Here is an 18,064-nt window from a genome sequence, read left to right on the forward strand (position 1 = left end):
ATTTCTAAAAACATTCTACATTTGTATTAATGTATATTAAACTCGCTATTCTCTAGAAAAACGGAGACAACAAATGTTCCAAACCTCTTTGACCTTCATCATATGTTAGTGAAGGATGCAATTATACATTAAAACAGTATTTTCATATTTTTGAATTTTTCTCAAAATCTATGTGTTGTTTTAAAATTTCTAAACACATTTTCCCTTTTTATTAATGTATATTAAACTTTCTTTCATGGTACATGGGCATCGTTTTAATTTTTTTGTCAATTAATTTAGTAAAACTTCATAATACTCCATAAATTGGTGGACTAACCACTATAAAATCGCTATTTTCTAGGGAAACAGAGACAACAAAAGTTGCAAACCTCTTTGATGTTAATCATATGTTAGTGAAGGATGAAACTATGCATTAAAACAATATTTTCATATTTTTGAATTTTTCTCAAAATCTATGTGTTGTTTTAAAATTTCTAAACACATTTTCCCTTTTTATTAATGTATATTAAACTTTCTTTCATGGTACATGGGCATCGTTTTAATTTTTTTGTCAATTAATTTAGTAAAACTTCATAATACTCATTAAATTGGTGGACTAGCCACTATAAAATCGCTATTCTCTAGAAAATGGAGACAACAAAGGCTCCAAACCTCTTTGACCTTCATCATAACATATGTTATTGAAGGATGCAACTATGAATTAAAACAGTGTTTTCTTATTTTAAAAAATTTCTCAAAATCTATGTGTTAACCCCTACGAAAATATTGAATTTTCGGTAAATGCTCTATATACTGAAGCCTATGATCTTTAGTGTTGTTTTAAAATTTCTAAACACATTCTACATTTGTATTAACGTATATTAAACTCTCTTTCATGGTACATGAGCAGCATTTTAATTTTTTGTCAGTTAATTTAGTAAAACTTCTTAATACTCTCTAAATTGATGAACTAACCACAATAAAATCGCTATTTTCTAGAGAAACGAAGACAACAAAACATATGTTAGTGAAGGATGCAACTATGCATTAAAACAATATTTTCATATATTTGAATTTTTCTCAAACCCCTTACGAAAATATTGAATTTTTCGGTAAATGCTCTATATACTGAAGCCTATGATCTTTAGTGTTGTTTTAAAAATTTTAAACACATTCTACATTTGTATTAATGTATATTAAACTCTATTTCATGGTACATGAACATCGTTTTAATTTTTTGTCAATTAATTTAGTAAAACTTTATAATACTCCCTAAATTAGTGGACAACAATGCTTCATAATATTAACCACTATAAAATCGTCATTCTCTAGAAAAACAGTGACAACAAAGGTTTTAAACCTCTTTGACCTTCATCATATGTTAGTGAATGATGCAACTATGCATTAAAACAGTATTTTTATATTTTTGAATTTTTCTCAAAATATATGTGTTAAATGTCTTAGTCTATAGAAACTAAATAAATCTGAAATATTGAAAGAAGATAATACTAAAGTGGGTTATTGGATCTAGAAGTTTGATGGAATTTGAAAGAATTATAGTTTCCATTAAATTCTAATGTTATTCAATTAAGGATTTCATCAATTCTTTCAAAATTTTGTATTATTTGATTAAAGATTTGTAATCAATTTTCTAATTTTTTTAAATTCTAATGTTATTCAAATATTTAGTAGATTTTATAGTAATGTTATTTGGAAATAATTTAATGAAAAGGGTAATCTAAAAATGTGAAGAACCAATTTTGTTACGAGGAGATTTGTCATCGTAAAAAAACACAACATAAGTCAAGTCTGAATCGAACCGGGACTAGTTGACCGTCGGTTTAATTATAAATTATTTTCACATAGACCGTAACAGAAATAACAGAATAAGATAATATTATTTTCCGAAGAAAACCAAAAAAAATGGGAAATACAAAAGAATCGTCTCCTTCCTCGCTGACTCTGACCTGTTCCTCTAACTCTCTCTGCTTCTTTGTCATTTTCTCTCTCATCTCTGGAGCTGGAGGGTCAACCCCTCCCTCCTTCCCACCTAAACCCTCTTTTCTCCTTTCTCTCTCTCTCTCTTTCATGCTAACTGCTTCTCCGCCGCCATGTCCCATCTCCGCCTCATCCTCCTCGCCGTTCTCTCCCTCGTCTCCTCCACTCTCTCTCAGCCCTCTCCTCCCTCCGGTATGATCTCCACCTCTCTTTATCCGTATCACTATCTGTGTCTCCTCTCAATTTCCCGATTTTCGATTTTTCAGCGATCCTAATCGACTGCGGCGCCTCCGCCGCAACCGTAATCACCGGCCGGAGATGGCAACCGGACGGCGACTTCATATCCGCCGGAACCTCCAAAAACGTCTCCGACCAAGTCCTCGACCAAGTCCTATCCACCGTCAGATCCTTCCCTCTCACTCGCCGCCGCAAGTTCTGCTACGTCGTCGCCGTCTCCCGCGGCTGGAAGTACACGATCAGGACGACGTACTTCTACGGAGGAGTCAACGGGAAAGCCAACCCCCCGCCGGTGTTCGACCAGATCGTCGACGGGACGCTCTGGGGAGTCGTGAACACCACGGCGGACTACGCCGACGGGCTCGCCTCTTACTACGAAGGGGTGTTTCTTGCGCAGGGGAAGTCGTTGAGCGTCTGCGTGGCGTCCAACTCGTACACGGCTTCTGATCCGTTCATCTCGGCCTTGGAGGTTGTTAGGCTCGATGGCACTGTTTACAACTCCACTGAGTTTGGAGGCTTTGGGCTTAGTCTTGTTGCTAGGCATGCTTTTGGGTACAGTGGACCAATCATCAGGTAGTAAAAAATTGAAGATTAGAGTTTGAAAATGTTGAATCTTTCCAAGTGAATGCAATGGTCTAAAAAAAATTGCTATGAAATTTAATGGGATCCGCAGAGACAATGTCTTCATCGGATTCCACAATATCGTTAGGCGGTGGTTAGGCATTTTATAGAGGATTATTGTTTAGGCGGTTTTTTGGAACTTGTAGACCGAAACTATCGAAAATCATCGGTTCCAAAAATCATTTCGCTCATATACCCGATTTGCCGACTAGGCGAGCGCTTAGGCGCCACTTAGACCGATTTTTGGAGCTTTTAGGTGTTTAGGCAGATGCCCATACCCATTTTTTGAGTGCTTAGACCGATATCTTTGAAAATCAGTGTAGAAAAATGGTTTGTTTAGGTCTAATTTGCCGAGTAGGCGGACCGTCTAGACCATATGTAATATTAGTTTCGTCTTAGCAGTCACTCTGAACCGGGGACCTGACACAGTGGGGGTTCTTTGCAGTTGAGCTAACGATGGTATTATATGTTTCTTTCAGGTTTCCAGATGATGAGTTTGATAGGTTTTGGGAGCCCTACTCACTGAACTCGACAGTACCAAACAACAGGAAGCTAGAGGTTTCTGGTTTCTGGAACCTCCCGCCTTCGAGGATATTCAACACGGATCTAAGAGCTACTCAGGTTCAGCCTCTGGAGTTCACGTGGCCTCCAATGCCGTTGAAAAACTCTGTTTATTATATCGCGCTGTACTTCGCTCATGACTCTGATTCGTTGGACGGTGGTGGATCCAGAGTGTTTGATGTTTCTGTGAACGGCGTAACGTATTATAAAGAGCTCTCTGTTGCTCCGGCTGGTGCGGTTATATTCGCGAGCAGGTGGCCTCTTGAAGGTCAAACGACGTTAAAGTTGAGTCCTAGAAGTGGCTCAACGCTTCCCCCTCTTATCAATGGTGGTGAGATGTTTGAGTTGATAGCTCGTGGAGGGAGAACTCTTGTTCGAGATGGTATGACTGTTAACAACAACTTTCAATGGTTGAGAGAATGTTTGTATGCTGACTTTTTGTTTCTTCGTCCTTGTGCAGCGACTGCTCTTAATGCTATTAAAAGAAGTTTCGAGAACGTACCGGTTGATTGGAGTGGAGATCCTTGTATGCCTAAAAACTACTCGTGGACTGGAGTTACCTGCTCTGAAGGTCCCCGAATACGCATAGTAGCTTTGTGAGTTTGAGCTCTACCAAATTTGCGTCGTCTGTTTTTGTTTCTGTTTCTGTTTCTGTTTTTGTTTTTGTTTTTCTTTAAAGCTGATTTATTATGATATTACGATTTGCTTTGTCTGTGTTAGTCTGAGATGAGATTTACTGAAAGTTTTTCTAATCCGTTGTTGTTCCCAGGAACTTAACGAATATGGGACTTTCAGGTTCGCTAGCACCTGAAGTTGCAAGATTAACAGCATTGTCCTCCATGTAAGTATCTTGACCAGTGAACAGTTAGTTATATGCCTCAACTTCGAAAACATTTGATTGATATTCATTTGAGTGTTTCAAACAGTTGGCTGGGAAACAATTCTCTCTCGGGAAGTATACCCGACTTCGGCTCACTCAAACTGCTGGAATCAGTGTAAGCAGATAGTTCTTACATTTCACTAGTTGTGCTCCACATTTGCTTAGGCAGTTAATGGAACAGAGCAGAGACTCATAAGCTAATCTCATCTCTTTTCCCTTGTAGGCACTTGGAAGACAACCGTTTCAGTGGACCTTTTCCTTCATTTTTCGGTGGAGTGCCACGCTTGCGAGAGCTGTAAGTTTTCTTTTCTCATATTACCATTATTTGTTTGGATGCTTCTCTAGAATAAGATGCATATTGTCTGCTCAAGATTCTTGCCTTGTGGGTGGAAAAGACATGACACCCTTATAATCATCATGTATAATAACAGTTAGCCCTTACTCTTTTGTCTTTTAGCTTTACTTTATAAGACTCAAAAGGCCATAGTAAACAATGCATTACATTATACCCAACCATAAGTCTAATCATGTTTCCTCTATAAACTAAGTTCCATAAAACTTGAACTATATGTCTCCATATATTTGTTAGGGGGTGAGTTTCTGACTTAGTTATGTGTGGTATATTAGGTTCTTGCAAAACAATAACCTAACAGGCCAAGTTCCAAGCAATCTTCTTCAGAAGCCAGGACTTGAGCTACGGTAAGCAGCTACAAAATTACAAAAAGTGGTTTTCACCATACACTTTGAAATAGCTAATACAAATACTCTCTGATGCTTTAATGCTTCAGGATTTCTGGTAATCCCTTTCTGACTCAACCGCCACGTTGATTCAGCCTTTTGAAGAAGAAGACGACAATGATTCGAGTTTGTGTTAGAGCTTGTGTGTAAATTAGAAGGCCTCACGTGTACAACCTACGTATCTTAATGCTTCATTCTTTTAACAACATTGGGGGAGGAGGGGACAAGGGAATACTGATTGCATATGTTGTGTAATGAAAAAAGAATACATCATTGTTGTATTATGAATGTGATAAACCGGAGTTTTTGTGGTAACCGGTTCCATTGAGGTCAGTGATGATTCTCAACTAAATCCATTCTCACCTGGAATCAATGATCAAATATCTATCAGTATATGCTTAAATAAGATGTCACAAGAGTACAAAAGAAATGTGAATAACGAGAGCTGTAGTCTGCAAACAATGGAGCCCAATTCCAAAATGGTGAAGCATGATCAATTGGTGCAGAGAAAAAGTAAAAAATTTTGAGAAAACATCTGAATCTTGCATGTGGCCCATCAGTCTTTTCATCATTCACTTTCCTCATCATTATAACAAACAGAAAAACTCTGTTCTTTATATCATTTTTTTATTTTATTTTTACACTTGCTCTTTTGTCTCCAACATTTCACATCTCAACATACAACACATCTAAATCACATCTTCATCTGTTGATAATGACATACTTTTGAATCAAGAAAAAAACAAACAGATGACATTAGAGATTAAGAACAGAGGAACTTAGATCTCAACACAAAATACATCTGAATAAAAAGCTTGATCAAAAGCATTAGAGTTACATATTACATGACAGATTAACCACTAATGTGTCAAATTGAAAGAAAGATTCGAACTTTTCAAGTGCGTTTCTCTGCTCTGTTTTTCTTAAGAGAAAGCGGAAACAGAGGAGGCAGCGGAACAGAGGATTTAGAAGGAGTGCAAACAGGGACATGAATCATCGGCCTTATCCTCATACTCGCCGATCTCGTCCTCTCTAACCCTTTCTTACCTCTCTTCCCTTCTTTCTCTCTCTCCTCTCTCTCGAGCGAGCTCGATGATGACGTGGAAGAAGACGGAGACAAAGAAGACACAGTCCTCACCGAAGAAGAAGCGGAGTTCCTCTGTTTCTTTAACCTCAAAAGCTCTTTCCAGAGAACAGTGCACTTAGGAGGACGAGGAGATGGGTCTTCGTCTATAAACCAACTCACTCTGTTACTCTCCTGATCTCTACTCTTCATCATCGTCACTTCGCCGTTACGACTCTGTTCTTCTTCTTCGTTGGTCTTCAAGTTAACGTTTTTAAGCTTCTCCGAGTGCTTCGCTTGCCAGAAAGGAAGCAACTTTCCTTCGGAGAAGAGCTCGTCGGCGGTGTGCATCCTCTGTGGAGTCACATTCTCCGACAAGAACTCAAAGTCAGAGACTTTCACTGACCCTTTCTCTAGCTCTTTGCAGATTACAGGGCTGATGCAGATGAAATCTCCACCGTCGGATAAATCAGCTGAGAATGAGATGCGAGGTCCAATCAACGGTGGTGATTCCATCTTCGAAACCGCCTCTGAGACCATGAGTGATTGATCTCTCTGCTTATAAAGTGAGCAAATCGTGCTGTAGACGTGTGGCTGATTGGTTTATGTGTGAAAGTTTGAAGAGGAGAGTTCGAGCTAGTGGTAGACTTTGTGAGAGTAATGCATGTTGGAGGATGGAGATAAATATATAAAAAGAATGATAGAGAGAAGAAAGAGTGAGTTCGTAATTTAATTAGTTAAGTATAATTAAAATTTTAAGTTAGATGAAAGTTTAGAATAGTACTAATGAGGAAGGAGATCACATGGACACGTTTGGGGGAAGACACAAGCAGACAAATTACAGACATGCAATTAGGAGTTGTGAGTTTAAAGACTATATTGGAGATTAAGAATAGCGATGAGCCATGCAAGTATACAGTTAATATAATTAAAATCTTACATCGATCGAGATTGAATTTTAAAAAGAAAAGAAAATAAGAAAATATGTTTATTCCTGATAAGAGAAAAGGATGGATCAAGTCCATGGGAGTTGGGAATTAACGAGAGGGTGCATGGAGGAGGGGTAAATGAACAGCTAACACATGTCGGCACATGACCATCGAGTCGTTGCATGTGATTTATTACACATTTATAGTTTCTTTTTTTTTTGAAAAACACATTTATAGTTTCTTTGCGACGTTAAAATTTTACATATATATGTTACTATGTTCTGTTTGTTTATTTATACTAGTACTGTTTCTTAAATCTTGTGAATTATATAGATGACGCCAAACAAAAAGAAATTAAAATAAAATTGCAATAGAGAATGAAAAAAATTATAATGATATAAAACACATATATTATTGGGATAAAACTTATCAATTTAAAAGAATGCAAAAGCTTAAGAATTAAGATGCGTTTAACAAAAAAAAGAAGCGTTTACGGATATATCATACAACTATACTTGTATTTGGAGTACGTAGGGAGATACATGGACCTTAGTATAAAATGCATTATTCTTCTTCTTTTTCATGAATACAAATTGATTCGAACAAAATTTTCTAAATCAAACAAAACATCACTAGCTTCATTCTTATTCTTCTTCTTCTTCTTCTTCTACTTCTAATTTGCCTTCTTCTTTTTTCTCTAAAATAATTTGCCTTTTATTCTAAGGCTATCATTTAGAACCAGAGTCCAAAAGGTACCAGCAGACATCATTTAAACTTAATAATCTTTTCCTTAACAGAAAGGTTATTATCGTTTTTCTTATAGATTAATGTCTATATTTTGTCCACAAAGTATATCATCATAATACATAACACTAATAAGCAAGATTTTGTGTATGGAGAGACACAGACAATAATAATATAAACTAAATGGGGTATATATTGAAATAGTATGACAATAAATAGATAGATTCAAGTAAATACTTGGAAGCACGTTAAGATGCGGGTTTCTTGGTGTTGGACCACTCGTTTTGGTTCTATATTTTTCATCTTTGTCAACGTTTTGGTTGTAGATTATTCTGATTATATTATCGTACATACTAAGGAATACAATATTATTGTTACCATAGTCACTAATACCATGATTAACCCGAGAATCTTAGAGTGGAGTTCTTAGCAGAAATTAAGAAACTGTTTCTTAACTTTTAACTTTTAACTTTTAAATAAGCATGATTAACGTCCGCTAATAACCTCATCCGGGTTAATCATGCTCTAACAATTGATACAGGTTGGATTTTTTTTTTTAAGTAAGAAATCCGTAAATACATTTTCCCCATCGGCCACAGATGATCATCCACTCATTATTAAACATTTTCAAACAATTTGTTGCCATTTGAACCCAATACTATCTCTGATATACGTTATAGATACAATCAAAACAAGAAATCTTTACAAATCAATGAGTCAAAATACATGTAGTTAGTCCGTTACTGTTTCCAAATTAAGAGAAGTTTTTGAAGGAAACAGATCTGCCTCATAAATTAGTTTGACTTAAGAATAACCTTTTTATAAAACAACAAATCTCCACCTAATTACTGTCATAAAAATGAATACAAATTGTTATCAGTTATCACAGATCATGTATCAAAACTCATTCTTTCTTAAATGTATCCATACTTTCTACTTTGAATCTTTGCAAGAAAGTGGCCTATAAGTTCTGTAAACTCTAATACATTTTAGAGACAAAAGCATCCACCTATAACAATACTATAATCATGACCAAACGACGTATTTGTTACATAGTTTCTGGAATCATTTCCATCCTTTTTATCACCTTTATGACCATTTTGATCCTTTCCCAGACCGTGTTCAAACCAAAACATCCTGTATTACAAACCTTGTCTACGACTGTTGAAGGTGTATCCACACATATATCACCACCACTTGACGTCCAGATCAATTTCACACTTACACTCCAAATGCTGTTGAAGAATCCTAATCTTGCCGATTTCGAATACAAGACAGTAGAAAACTTGGTTTATTATAGGGATATTCTGGTGGGAAATCTCACTCTTCCTTCGAGCACACTTCCCGCCAAAGGCTCAGCGATTTTGCCATGTCCTCTTGTTCTTCAGATCGATAAATTTGTTGCCAATTTAGGTGATATTTTGCAAGATATATTGCAAAGAAAAATTGTGATAGAAACAAAGGCAAATATGCCAGGGAAAATTACAGTGTTGGGAATCTTTAAGGCACACTTGAACACAACATCACATTGCAAACTCGTACTTAGCGTTCCTTCAATGGAAGTGGTGGATCAAGTGTGTGATCTTGAAGCTAAACTATAAACCTTGATGTTTTGTCAGGCAAACTTAGGCTTAATAAGGCATATATTAGCTCTAGTTTAATGTTCTTATTTTGGGTCAAAACTCTAGTTTCATGTTATCATAAAGACTGTATGCTTGATTGTTGTTCTTTTGTGTTGTTTAATTTTTTTTCCAATTGAACTCTAAATCAAGGTGTTTAGTTAAGTTATCTCCACATGAATTCAAAGTGATGAGTATGGTTAAACAAAGGAAAAATATAATATATTTTTCTTTTTTTTTTTGAAGAGAAGAAAACTAAACCTTCAGAGAAATAAAAGACAGTTTAGCTTGTATACGAGATGCATGTGAAATACCGAAATGACAGAATAGTTAAATAGTGAAATAGAAAACATTTATCTGAGTACAAAGGTTATGAAAAATGATCATAAAACATTAGAAACCTTACTGATTAAATATGTGACATTAGAAGGTATGTTTAAAAATCTTAGAGCTCATAAAATATATGTTTTGCTTATTACTAAATATGATCCAAACATATATCGTGATGTGGAGCATGATCCATGATAAAATAAAGGAAATGGGTTCGATCTGTTATCTATTACACGTTAGAACCGTCACTAAATTTGTCTTGAGATTCTGTAAAATAATTTTCAGAAAGGGACAATTTAACTTTCTGATTTTCATACTGCTGTACACACATTTGTTGACAAATTATTTTGTAGTCAAGCCTTAAACTGAGTTAGATAAAACGAACAAGCGTGAAATAGCTTTGTCACGAGAAGACTTCAACAAAATCTCCAAATTTGCAAACTTTCACCATCTCTTCACTCATAACGATAACAAGGTAATTTTCTGATTTTCTTAATGTTGTGACTTTTGGATGTTTGATTCGATTATAGCTAATAACCTCAAATTTTATTCTAACTTGAATTTGGATGTAGAGACCAACCATCTCTCACATCAAGTCATTAGTTAGTCACATCTTAAACGGAAAAATGTGTACTTGATCTCATATGACCAAACTGCCTCTAGAAAATCATTCACAGTGAATTGAGAAATGAAGAGTTGATCTACACAGAGATCCAAGAGGTCATCGGATGACTAGATCACCAATTTCTAATGTGGATCAACTCTGGAAGTTTCTGGATTCATCATCTCCTAAAGAACTTAGCAATTCCTCTCACCGGTAAAGTTTTGATTCTTATTCCTTAAATATAATTGTTTTTCATCAACATTTTTTTTTTGTTTACGTTTGTAACGTTTTTAGTATACGTGACATAAACATTTCAGATGGAGGTTCATAATGGCCATGTTCACTTTTTATGAATAACGTCTTAAGTTTGGTATAAAAACATGTAAACATTCAGCCAACTACTAGACCAATAGATTTTAACGTTTGATTTTCTTTTGATTTTAACTTGGTGTGGTTATCATATAATCTTAATGGGATCTTTTAAAAAAATTCCTTACTAACAAAAATATTGTTAACAAAATTTTCCATGTGAGTGTATAATTAGAACGTAATGTACTATACCAGCTGATATCTTGAACTTGTTTTCTTTAGTTAAGAAGATAGAAAAATGAGAAAGAACAACCGTATGCACCACCATAATTTCAAATTTCCGACAATTTTAGGCAAGTAAATTCCTCCTACTCTGGTTCTATCTTTACTTAATCAGATCAATCAATCTTTTGTCGAATAAGCTCTTCATGAAAATGGCGTTTATATGCTTCACCACCACCACTCATTCCTTTATCTTCAAAAATAATCTTATATGCTTTAAAATTTCAGTCATGCTCTCAAAAAACTCTGTTATAAAGTAGCATTCCATGCACAAAAAATATTTTTTTTTTAAATTTGAATACAATTTTACATTCAATTTAAAAAAATTGATCCACTAAATGGGCCTTCTGTTGGATTGCAAATAATTAAAGAAAACCAAATCAGTAATAGACCTACCTTTAATGGGCCTCGAAGGGTCCATTTAGCTTAATTTTCCTTAAATTAATATCAATCCACAAATAAGAAAAAAAAAATTAAAAAATTCATCTAGGGCAAATCTCCAAAATAACACATTTTTAAGTTTATATCACAAAAATAACACTCAAAAACCAAAATGACCAAAATAGCATTTTATCATTTGAAAATTTTAATTTTTTTATTTTTCAAAATTTGAAATCTTATCCCCAAAATCTCATTTCTAACTCTAAACCCTAAACCCTAAACTATAAACCCTAAACCCTAAACTCTAAACCCTAAACCCTAAACCCTAAATCCTAAAATCCACCCTTTAACTCTAAACCCTAAGTTTGTGACTTTTGATAAAACATTAAATGTTATTTTTATGACTTTTGACTTTGAGTGCTAGTTTGAGAACAAAAACTTGATTTAATGCTATTTTTGTCTTTTTCTAGTTCATTTATCTCTTTACGTGTTATTATTAATTATTTTATTATTTGCATTTTTATTACTATAAGATTCACGAAATCAACGGATAGCGACATCAGCATAGAGAGAGAGTTACAAAAAGCGTGCTCTCCTTTCGGATCAATCCACTCTCTCTCTCTCTCTCTCTCTCTCTCTTTTCAGATTCCGAATCGGATCATGGATTCTTCCTCCTCCGCCCGCCGCCGCATAAACGCCATCCACTCCCATCTCGTCACGTCCTCTCGCTCCTCCCCTCTCATCCGCTCCAATCCCACCGCCGGCGAGTTCTGTCTCGGTCAGTATCTTCCCATCATTCTCTTCGTCTCAGCTCCGATCATCTTTGTGATTGATTCCTTATCGTTTTTTTTATACGATTCTGATCATTGATCAGATAATGGCTATAGCGTCGCGCTTCCCGAGAAACTGAGCACTGGCGATTGGAACGTCTACAGGTTATCATCATCCACGATGATCATCGCCTTCTTCTCTTCCTTTCAACGTTTTTAACGTTGTGCTCGATTTGAATTTTGTTTTAGATCTGCTCGATCTCCGTTCAAGCTCGTTAGCAGATTCCCTGATCATCCTGACATCGCCACTCTCCATGACAACTTTGAGTATGGATTTCGAATCCTTCTTCTATATCAGTTTTAATCAACTCTTCTGATTATTATCAATGTTTTTAAAACTGACCGACCTGGTGGTTGGACCATGAAGCCAAGTCTAATAACTGGATGGAGTTTTCACAGATATTAAGAAAACACGTCAATTCTTGATTATAAATGCATTATTTTCGTGATTAGCTATTTTTCATAATTTTTAACCAATCAAAATTGACTGAACACAATTAATAACACAATTAATGTCTTCGAAATTCACAATTTATCATTATTACATGCAATCAAAATGTAAAATATGTATTTTTTTTAAACAATTTTTTTCTTCTAAAACATAGATCATTTTGAAAGGGAGGATTATATAAACTAACCATATGAAAAAAAAATAGAAAAATAGTCTGTATGTATAATATTTTATATTTGATGTTTGTTTAAAAAATATTGAACAAGATTATTGAATCAGGTTTGATCCGGTCGAACCATATTAACCTAAATAATTATTAGTCTGGTTTTAAAAACATTGATTATTACTACTGTGTTTTCTGAATATGAAGGCATGCTGTTCATGATTTTCGGGATTACAAGTACTTAGGAACTCGCGTTCGCGTCGACGGAACAGTTGGAGAGTGAGCTCCTAACTTTTAATGATTCTGTTTATATGCCTACGCTTACTATTACGTGACCTTGGTTTATTCTTCTTCTAGCTACAAATGGATGACGTATGGTGAAGTTGATACGGCGAGAACTGCTATAGGTTCTGGTTTGGTTCATCACGGAATCACCATGGTAAATAATTTTTGCTTTTTTTTTTCCTGGATTGAAATTTTTAGCTGACGGGAGTTTGTGTGTTTTCTTTTGATCAGGGATCTACTGTTGGAATTTACTTTATCAACCGCCCAGAGTGGCTCATTGTTGATCATGCTTGTTCTGCTTATTCTTACGTGTCTGTTCCTTTGTATGATACTCTTGGTAAGTAGTGTATTTCTGTTGCTAATTTTTTAGGGATGTTCTAATTATGTTTTTTCTTTTCTTTCAATAACTGCTCAAGGTCCTGATGCTGTACAATTTATTGTCAATCATGCAAATGTGCAAGCCATATTTTGTGTGGCGGAGACGTTGAACTCCGTAAGTCCATCAATCTAATGCCTGAATTTCCCTTTTTAATTGTTGCCTGGATGATAGTGAGATAAAAATAAAACCTTAGTTCACTTATCGTTTTTCTGACGTCCTTTTGCTTGCTTCCCTGGTTGGACTATCGCTGGAGCTTGCAGTTGCTTAGCGGCTTGTCTGAGATGCCAAGTGTACGCCTCGTGGTGGTACGAAGAAACCTCGTTTATTTTTTTTAAATTATTGATTACGCTCTGAGTATTGTGATTACAGCTTTCAAATTAGTTTTACTCTCTCTATTTCTGAGACTTCTCATGTTCCAAGTAGGTTGTTGGAGGGCTGAATGAATCTTTGCCTTCGCTTCCCGCATCAGCAGGAGTGAAAGTCGTCTCATATTCAGTGTTACTGAATCAGGTATACTCTTCTCTGCTATTCTACTCTGGAAACTGTAATGCAATACCCGTGATTTGAAGATAAGTAGGATTAGGGACTTTCTATCAACTAAATGTTTGTGAATTCTTTAACAACACGTGTTCCGTTAACAATTATACAACACTGAACACTTAGTAGTCATACATGCACAAATCTACATCTATATCATTATACGTGAAGCATCACTTGTCCTGCAGTTGTGGTATATGTTGGTTTCACAGTTTTCTGACCACCCAAATTTGTTTCAGGGACGTAGTAAACCTCAGCCGTTCGTACCACCAAAACCAGATGATGTTGCAACCATATGCTATACAAGCGGAACAACTGGGACCCCCAAGGTTTTGTTTACTTGAAATTTGATTGATCTTCAAATCTGGGTCAATAATGTTCCTTATTTTATATTTTCACATTCTATAGCATCTAAATTACTGCTTATGTTATTATGCATGCCTCATTCCTCCCTGGCCTGCTCTTCTTCTGGATGAAAAGGGAGTCGTATTGACTCATGCAAACTTGATTTCAAATGTTGCTGGATCCAGTTTTAGTGTGAAGTTTTTCTCTTCAGATATGTAAGTACATTCCTTCTTTCTACTAATAGACTAATAGCAAAGATTTTAAACGTTCTCCTTTGTATATACTTGTAACTAATTTGGTCGTACTCTCTTTTACTTTCCAGCTACATTTCATATCTTCCGTTGGCACACATTTACGAACGATCAAATCAAATCCTAACCGTGTACTTTGGAGTTGCTGTTGGTTTCTACCAAGGGGTTGGAAATTCAAATCCTTTTAACCAATTATTTGGCATAAATTTTGTTTTAACGTGATGGCAAAATGTCTGAAAATATAATTTTGATCATGTCCGTGCTTATGATAAAATATCCACTGGTTTGCATTAAGAATTCCTGATAAACCTGTGTACCTGTGACCTGTTCTTTGCTTATATCCCCACCCTCAATTTTTTCTTTTATTGATTTGATTGGACGAACCACTTGGAAAACTTTCTGCAGGACAATATGAAACTACTGGATGATTTGGCGGCTCTGAGACCTACTGTATTCAGCAGTGTTCCTCGATTATACAACAGAATATATGATGGGTAATAATTGCTTCAGTTTGTTGATATATGCTCTCTGCTGCTTTGGGTGATTGACTAAATCAATGGTAAACTTGTTGTTGCTAGTATCACTAATGCAGTAAAATCCTCTGGCGGGCTGAAGGAGAGGCTCTTCAATGCTGCCTATAATGCAAAGAAGCAGGCTCTCGTAAATGGTAGGCCCTTTATGCACATTAACTCTATTTGATGACTGTTGGGTTCTTAAAGGTGATAATAGTATTCTTTTTATTCAGTTTGGGGTTTGATTTGCTTTGTATGCGTACTGTTGGTTCAGGAAAGAATGCTTCTGCAATATGGGACAGGCTGGTTTTTAATAAGATAAAGGACAAACTTGGAGGACGGGTTCGTTTTATGACGTCTGGGGCTTCACCTCTGTCTCCTGAAGTCATGGAATTTATGAAAATGTAAGTCGATTTTCTTTTAGAAGATTGTGTTATGTCATACTATAAAATAGACTTAATCCTCAAGAATGAACACTCTTCAGTTCCCAATGATCCCATCTCTATCTTTAACTTGTTTGACATTTGCTTGTGATTCTCTTTATTTTTTATTTATTTAATTTTGTAAAATATACCCCAGATGCTTTGGAGCAAGGGTTTTAGAGGGATATGGGATGACGGAAACAGCTTGTGTTATAAGTGGAATGGACGAGGGTGATAACCTCATTGGACATGTTGGCTCTCCTAATCCAGCTTGTGGTGAGCTTTAGACTTGAGCGATTCGGAACTAAATATACAATTTAAATTGTTATGTGATTTTAATGCATTTCTTTTTTTTTTCAGAAATAAAGCTTGTGGATGTCCCGGAAATGAACTACACATCAGCAGATCAGCCCAATCCCCGCGGCGAAATTTGTGTGAGGGGTCCTATTGTTTTTAGAGGCTATTACAAAGATGAAGTTCAAACGTATGAACACCTAATTGCATTACAAGTTCCCGCTTTCACTAACCAAATTGTACTTCGAAAATATAATCCTTTCAGTAAAATGTTTTTATTTTCAGGAAAGAAGTGGTTGATGAAGATGGATGGCTTCACACTGGAGATATAGGCCTGTGGCTTCCGGGAGGACGTCTACAGATTATTGACAGGTACTTCAATTGTTATCCACTGTTTCACTAGTAACTACAAATGCGTTGGCTCACAAAGGCTAAGTCCTCTTCTTTATTTAAACCGAGAATCATCTTAGTAAACTTTCCTCAATTATTTGAATAGGAAGAAGAACATCTTCAAGTTGGCGCAAGGGGAGTACATAGCTCCAGAGAAAATTGAAAACGTGTATGCCAAGTGCAAATTTGTGGGACAATGCTTCATATATGGTAAGAGAATCTTTTTTTCTAAATTGTTTTGTTGAGTATTTGCTTAACTCTTTCCCCATCTCACATGTTATCCATTTTTTTCAGGTGATAGCTTTAATTCATCATTGGTTGCTGTTGTATCGGTTGATCCAGATGTGCTTAAAAGCTGGGCTGCTTCACAAGGCATTAAGGTGTTATAAGTATAACTTACCTTCACCAAATTATCTCAGATGTAACACTAGAAAAGTAACCTTATACAAGTATATGCTAAATTCAGCATGGAGATCCGAGAGAATTGTGCAATAACCCGAGAGTGAAAGCAGCAGTAGTATCTGACATGGACACTGTTGGAAGAGAAGCTCAGGCAATTGCATCTCAGAAACATTTATTTATCTCATCTTTGTTACTATTCTCAGAAACACCATCATCACTGACTAAGGCTATTTTTTTTTCTGATGCAGTTGAGAGGCTTTGAGTTTGCAAAAGCTGTGACGTTGGTGCTGGAGCCATTTACGCTAGAAAATGGCTTGTTGACACCGACGTTAAAGGTAAGTAGATCAACAAGTTCCGAATTATATAATATACTTCGTTCAAACTTAGCTATTAAAGGTGAATTCAATTAGGAATGTGAAAATGAACTGATTGAAATGTTTGCTGCAGATTAAGAGACCACAAGCAAAGGAATATTTCGCAGAAGCAATAACAAACATGTACAAGGAGCTTGCTGCTTCTGATCCCACCAACCGCTAATAAAGCTTTGTGATTCCAGAGTGATTAATAACAACAAGTCCACCCAAACTGTATTCTTTTTCTTTTTTTATTCTTGCTACATATTTATTAAATGCTCGTTAACGTAATAAAGGTGCTACATTATATACATACTAATAAGTTTTTCTGTGTAATAAAGAAGGCAAAACATTCTGAATTCGTTTTTTTTTTTATTGCAGATTCATCGAACCTATCACGAAACAACGTTCTTTATTAGCTTGCTATGTTTTGGGTCTTTTCTTTACCACAGAAACCGCTCAGAACAATGTAAAACGTTGTCTATAAGTGGATGTGATAGCAAATTAGTAAAGCCCAAATGATAATCTCTGCATCTAGTCATATCCAAATAAATCTGTTCACATCTGTTATGTAACAATACATCCAAAATCGATTGTGATTTTGGAGAATAGGCTCAGATTTACACGCAATGATGGTGCTAGTTTTTTTAGCTTTGGTAAATACTGTTATGCTGCTTTACTATTTTAAGAAATTTAAATGTTGCTTTATCTTAAGAAAGTTAAATTATCAAAGCCTAAATGCTGATCTCTGCATCTAGTCATATTCAAATATATCTGTTCACATCTGTTATCCAAAATCGATTGTGATTTGGAGATTAGGCTCAGATTCACACGCAACAATAATACTAGGTTTTTTTAGTTTTTGAAAATACTGTTATGTTGCTTTACTATCTTAAGAAAGTTAAATGTTGTTTTAATTTCGGGTATAACAAAATAAAAACCGAAAAAAACAAATTTAGGATCCGGTTAAGCTTTGATATATGGTTATTGAGTGGATCGGTTCGGTTAACCGGGCTAGACATCCCTAATCTGATGGTAAATGAAGATTTGACTGTGTAATCCAAAAAAATAAGTTGGTAAAAGAGAAAATAAGATTATGATCTACAGTTACAACTTAAAAGCCATACGGTAACCGTGGAACTCGCATGTGCTATTTCGGAACCACGATCCCATTT

The 18,064-nt window shown here is 35.6% G+C and overlaps 4 protein-coding genes across 5 annotated transcripts; 3 read left to right on the forward strand and 1 right to left on the reverse strand.

The window, feature by feature from the left end:
- The first annotated feature begins 1,918 nt into the window (after window positions 1–1,918).
- On the forward strand, window positions 1,919–5,343 carry LOC106343940 (leucine-rich repeat receptor-like serine/threonine-protein kinase At2g14510). Its single transcript, XM_013783301.1, has 9 exons — window positions 1,919–2,169; window positions 2,244–2,787; window positions 3,315–3,778; window positions 3,857–3,992; window positions 4,166–4,237; window positions 4,323–4,391; window positions 4,500–4,571; window positions 4,904–4,975; window positions 5,065–5,343. The coding sequence occupies exons 1-9, from the start codon at window positions 2,091–2,093 to the stop codon at window positions 5,102–5,104; spliced, it is 1,548 nt and encodes a 515-aa protein (XP_013638755.1). The 5' UTR covers window positions 1,919–2,090; the 3' UTR covers window positions 5,105–5,343.
- A 402-nt stretch (window positions 5,344–5,745) lies between these two features.
- Window positions 5,746–6,767, reverse strand: LOC106293577. The gene has a single exon (XM_013729256.1). It carries the CDS (start codon window positions 6,615–6,617, stop codon window positions 5,910–5,912), a length of 708 nt encoding a protein of 235 aa, XP_013584710.1. The 5' UTR covers window positions 6,618–6,767; the 3' UTR covers window positions 5,746–5,909.
- A 1,993-nt stretch (window positions 6,768–8,760) lies between these two features.
- On the forward strand, window positions 8,761–9,351 carry LOC106294397. Its single transcript, XM_013729952.1, has one exon. It carries the CDS (start codon window positions 8,779–8,781, stop codon window positions 9,349–9,351), a length of 573 nt encoding a protein of 190 aa, XP_013585406.1. The 5' UTR covers window positions 8,761–8,778.
- Window positions 9,352–11,819: 2,468 nt separating this feature from the next.
- On the forward strand, window positions 11,820–17,542 carry LOC106343186 (long chain acyl-CoA synthetase 6, peroxisomal-like). 2 transcript variants are annotated; one of them, XR_001269930.1, is made up of 24 exons: window positions 11,820–12,053; window positions 12,150–12,210; window positions 12,295–12,372; window positions 12,927–12,998; window positions 13,077–13,158; window positions 13,236–13,341; window positions 13,421–13,497; window positions 13,644–13,688; window positions 13,807–13,893; window positions 14,160–14,249; window positions 14,401–14,480; window positions 14,588–14,681; window positions 14,922–15,010; window positions 15,095–15,183; window positions 15,303–15,432; window positions 15,608–15,726; window positions 15,811–15,934; window positions 16,030–16,116; window positions 16,241–16,344; window positions 16,429–16,514; window positions 16,601–16,687; window positions 16,785–16,871; window positions 16,984–17,123; window positions 17,271–17,542. XR_001269930.1 is itself a non-coding variant. In XM_013782332.1 (23 exons), exons 1-23 carry the CDS (start codon window positions 11,936–11,938, stop codon window positions 17,071–17,073), a joined length of 2,082 nt encoding a protein of 693 aa, XP_013637786.1. In that variant the 5' UTR covers window positions 11,820–11,935; the 3' UTR covers window positions 17,074–17,255. The 2 variants fall into 2 exon arrangements, 1 of the variants encoding a protein (XP_013637786.1); XM_013782332.1 differs by lacking the exon at window positions 17,271–17,542 and having other exon boundaries at window positions 16,984–17,255.
- Window positions 17,543–18,064: the final 522 nt, after the last annotated feature.

The sequence above is a fragment of the Brassica oleracea genome, chromosome C5 (assembly GCF_000695525.1).
Source record: "Brassica oleracea var. oleracea cultivar TO1000 chromosome C5, BOL, whole genome shotgun sequence".
Classification (NCBI taxonomy): Eukaryota; Viridiplantae; Streptophyta; class Magnoliopsida; order Brassicales; family Brassicaceae; genus Brassica; species Brassica oleracea.

What these genes read in the sequence shown, in the direction of transcription:
- LOC106343940 (XM_013783301.1), top strand. Translation starts at nt 2,091, where the DNA reads ATGTCCCATCTCCGCCTCATCCTCCTCGCCGTTCTCTCCCTCGTCTCC. An exon ending in TCAGCCCTCTCCTCCCTCCG is followed by an intron (nt 2,170 to 2,243) that starts GTATGATCTCCA and finishes TCGATTTTTCAG; the next exon opens with CGATCCTAATCGACTGCGGC. An exon ending in CGAATACGCATAGTAGCTTT is followed by an intron (nt 3,993 to 4,165) that starts GTGAGTTTGAGC and finishes TGTTGTTCCCAG; the next exon opens with GAACTTAACGAATATGGGAC.
- LOC106293577 (XM_013729256.1), bottom strand. Translation starts at nt 6,617, where the DNA reads ATGGTCTCAGAGGCGGTTTCGAAGATGGAATCACCACCGTTGATTGGA.
- LOC106294397 (XM_013729952.1), top strand. Translation starts at nt 8,779, where the DNA reads ATGACCAAACGACGTATTTGTTACATAGTTTCTGGAATCATTTCCATC.
- LOC106343186 (XM_013782332.1), top strand. Translation starts at nt 11,936, where the DNA reads ATGGATTCTTCCTCCTCCGCCCGCCGCCGCATAAACGCCATCCACTCC. An exon ending in TTCATCACGGAATCACCATG is followed by an intron (nt 13,159 to 13,235) that starts GTAAATAATTTT and finishes TCTTTTGATCAG; the next exon opens with GGATCTACTGTTGGAATTTA. An exon ending in ATTCAGTGTTACTGAATCAG is followed by an intron (nt 13,894 to 14,159) that starts GTATACTCTTCT and finishes AATTTGTTTCAG; the next exon opens with GGACGTAGTAAACCTCAGCC.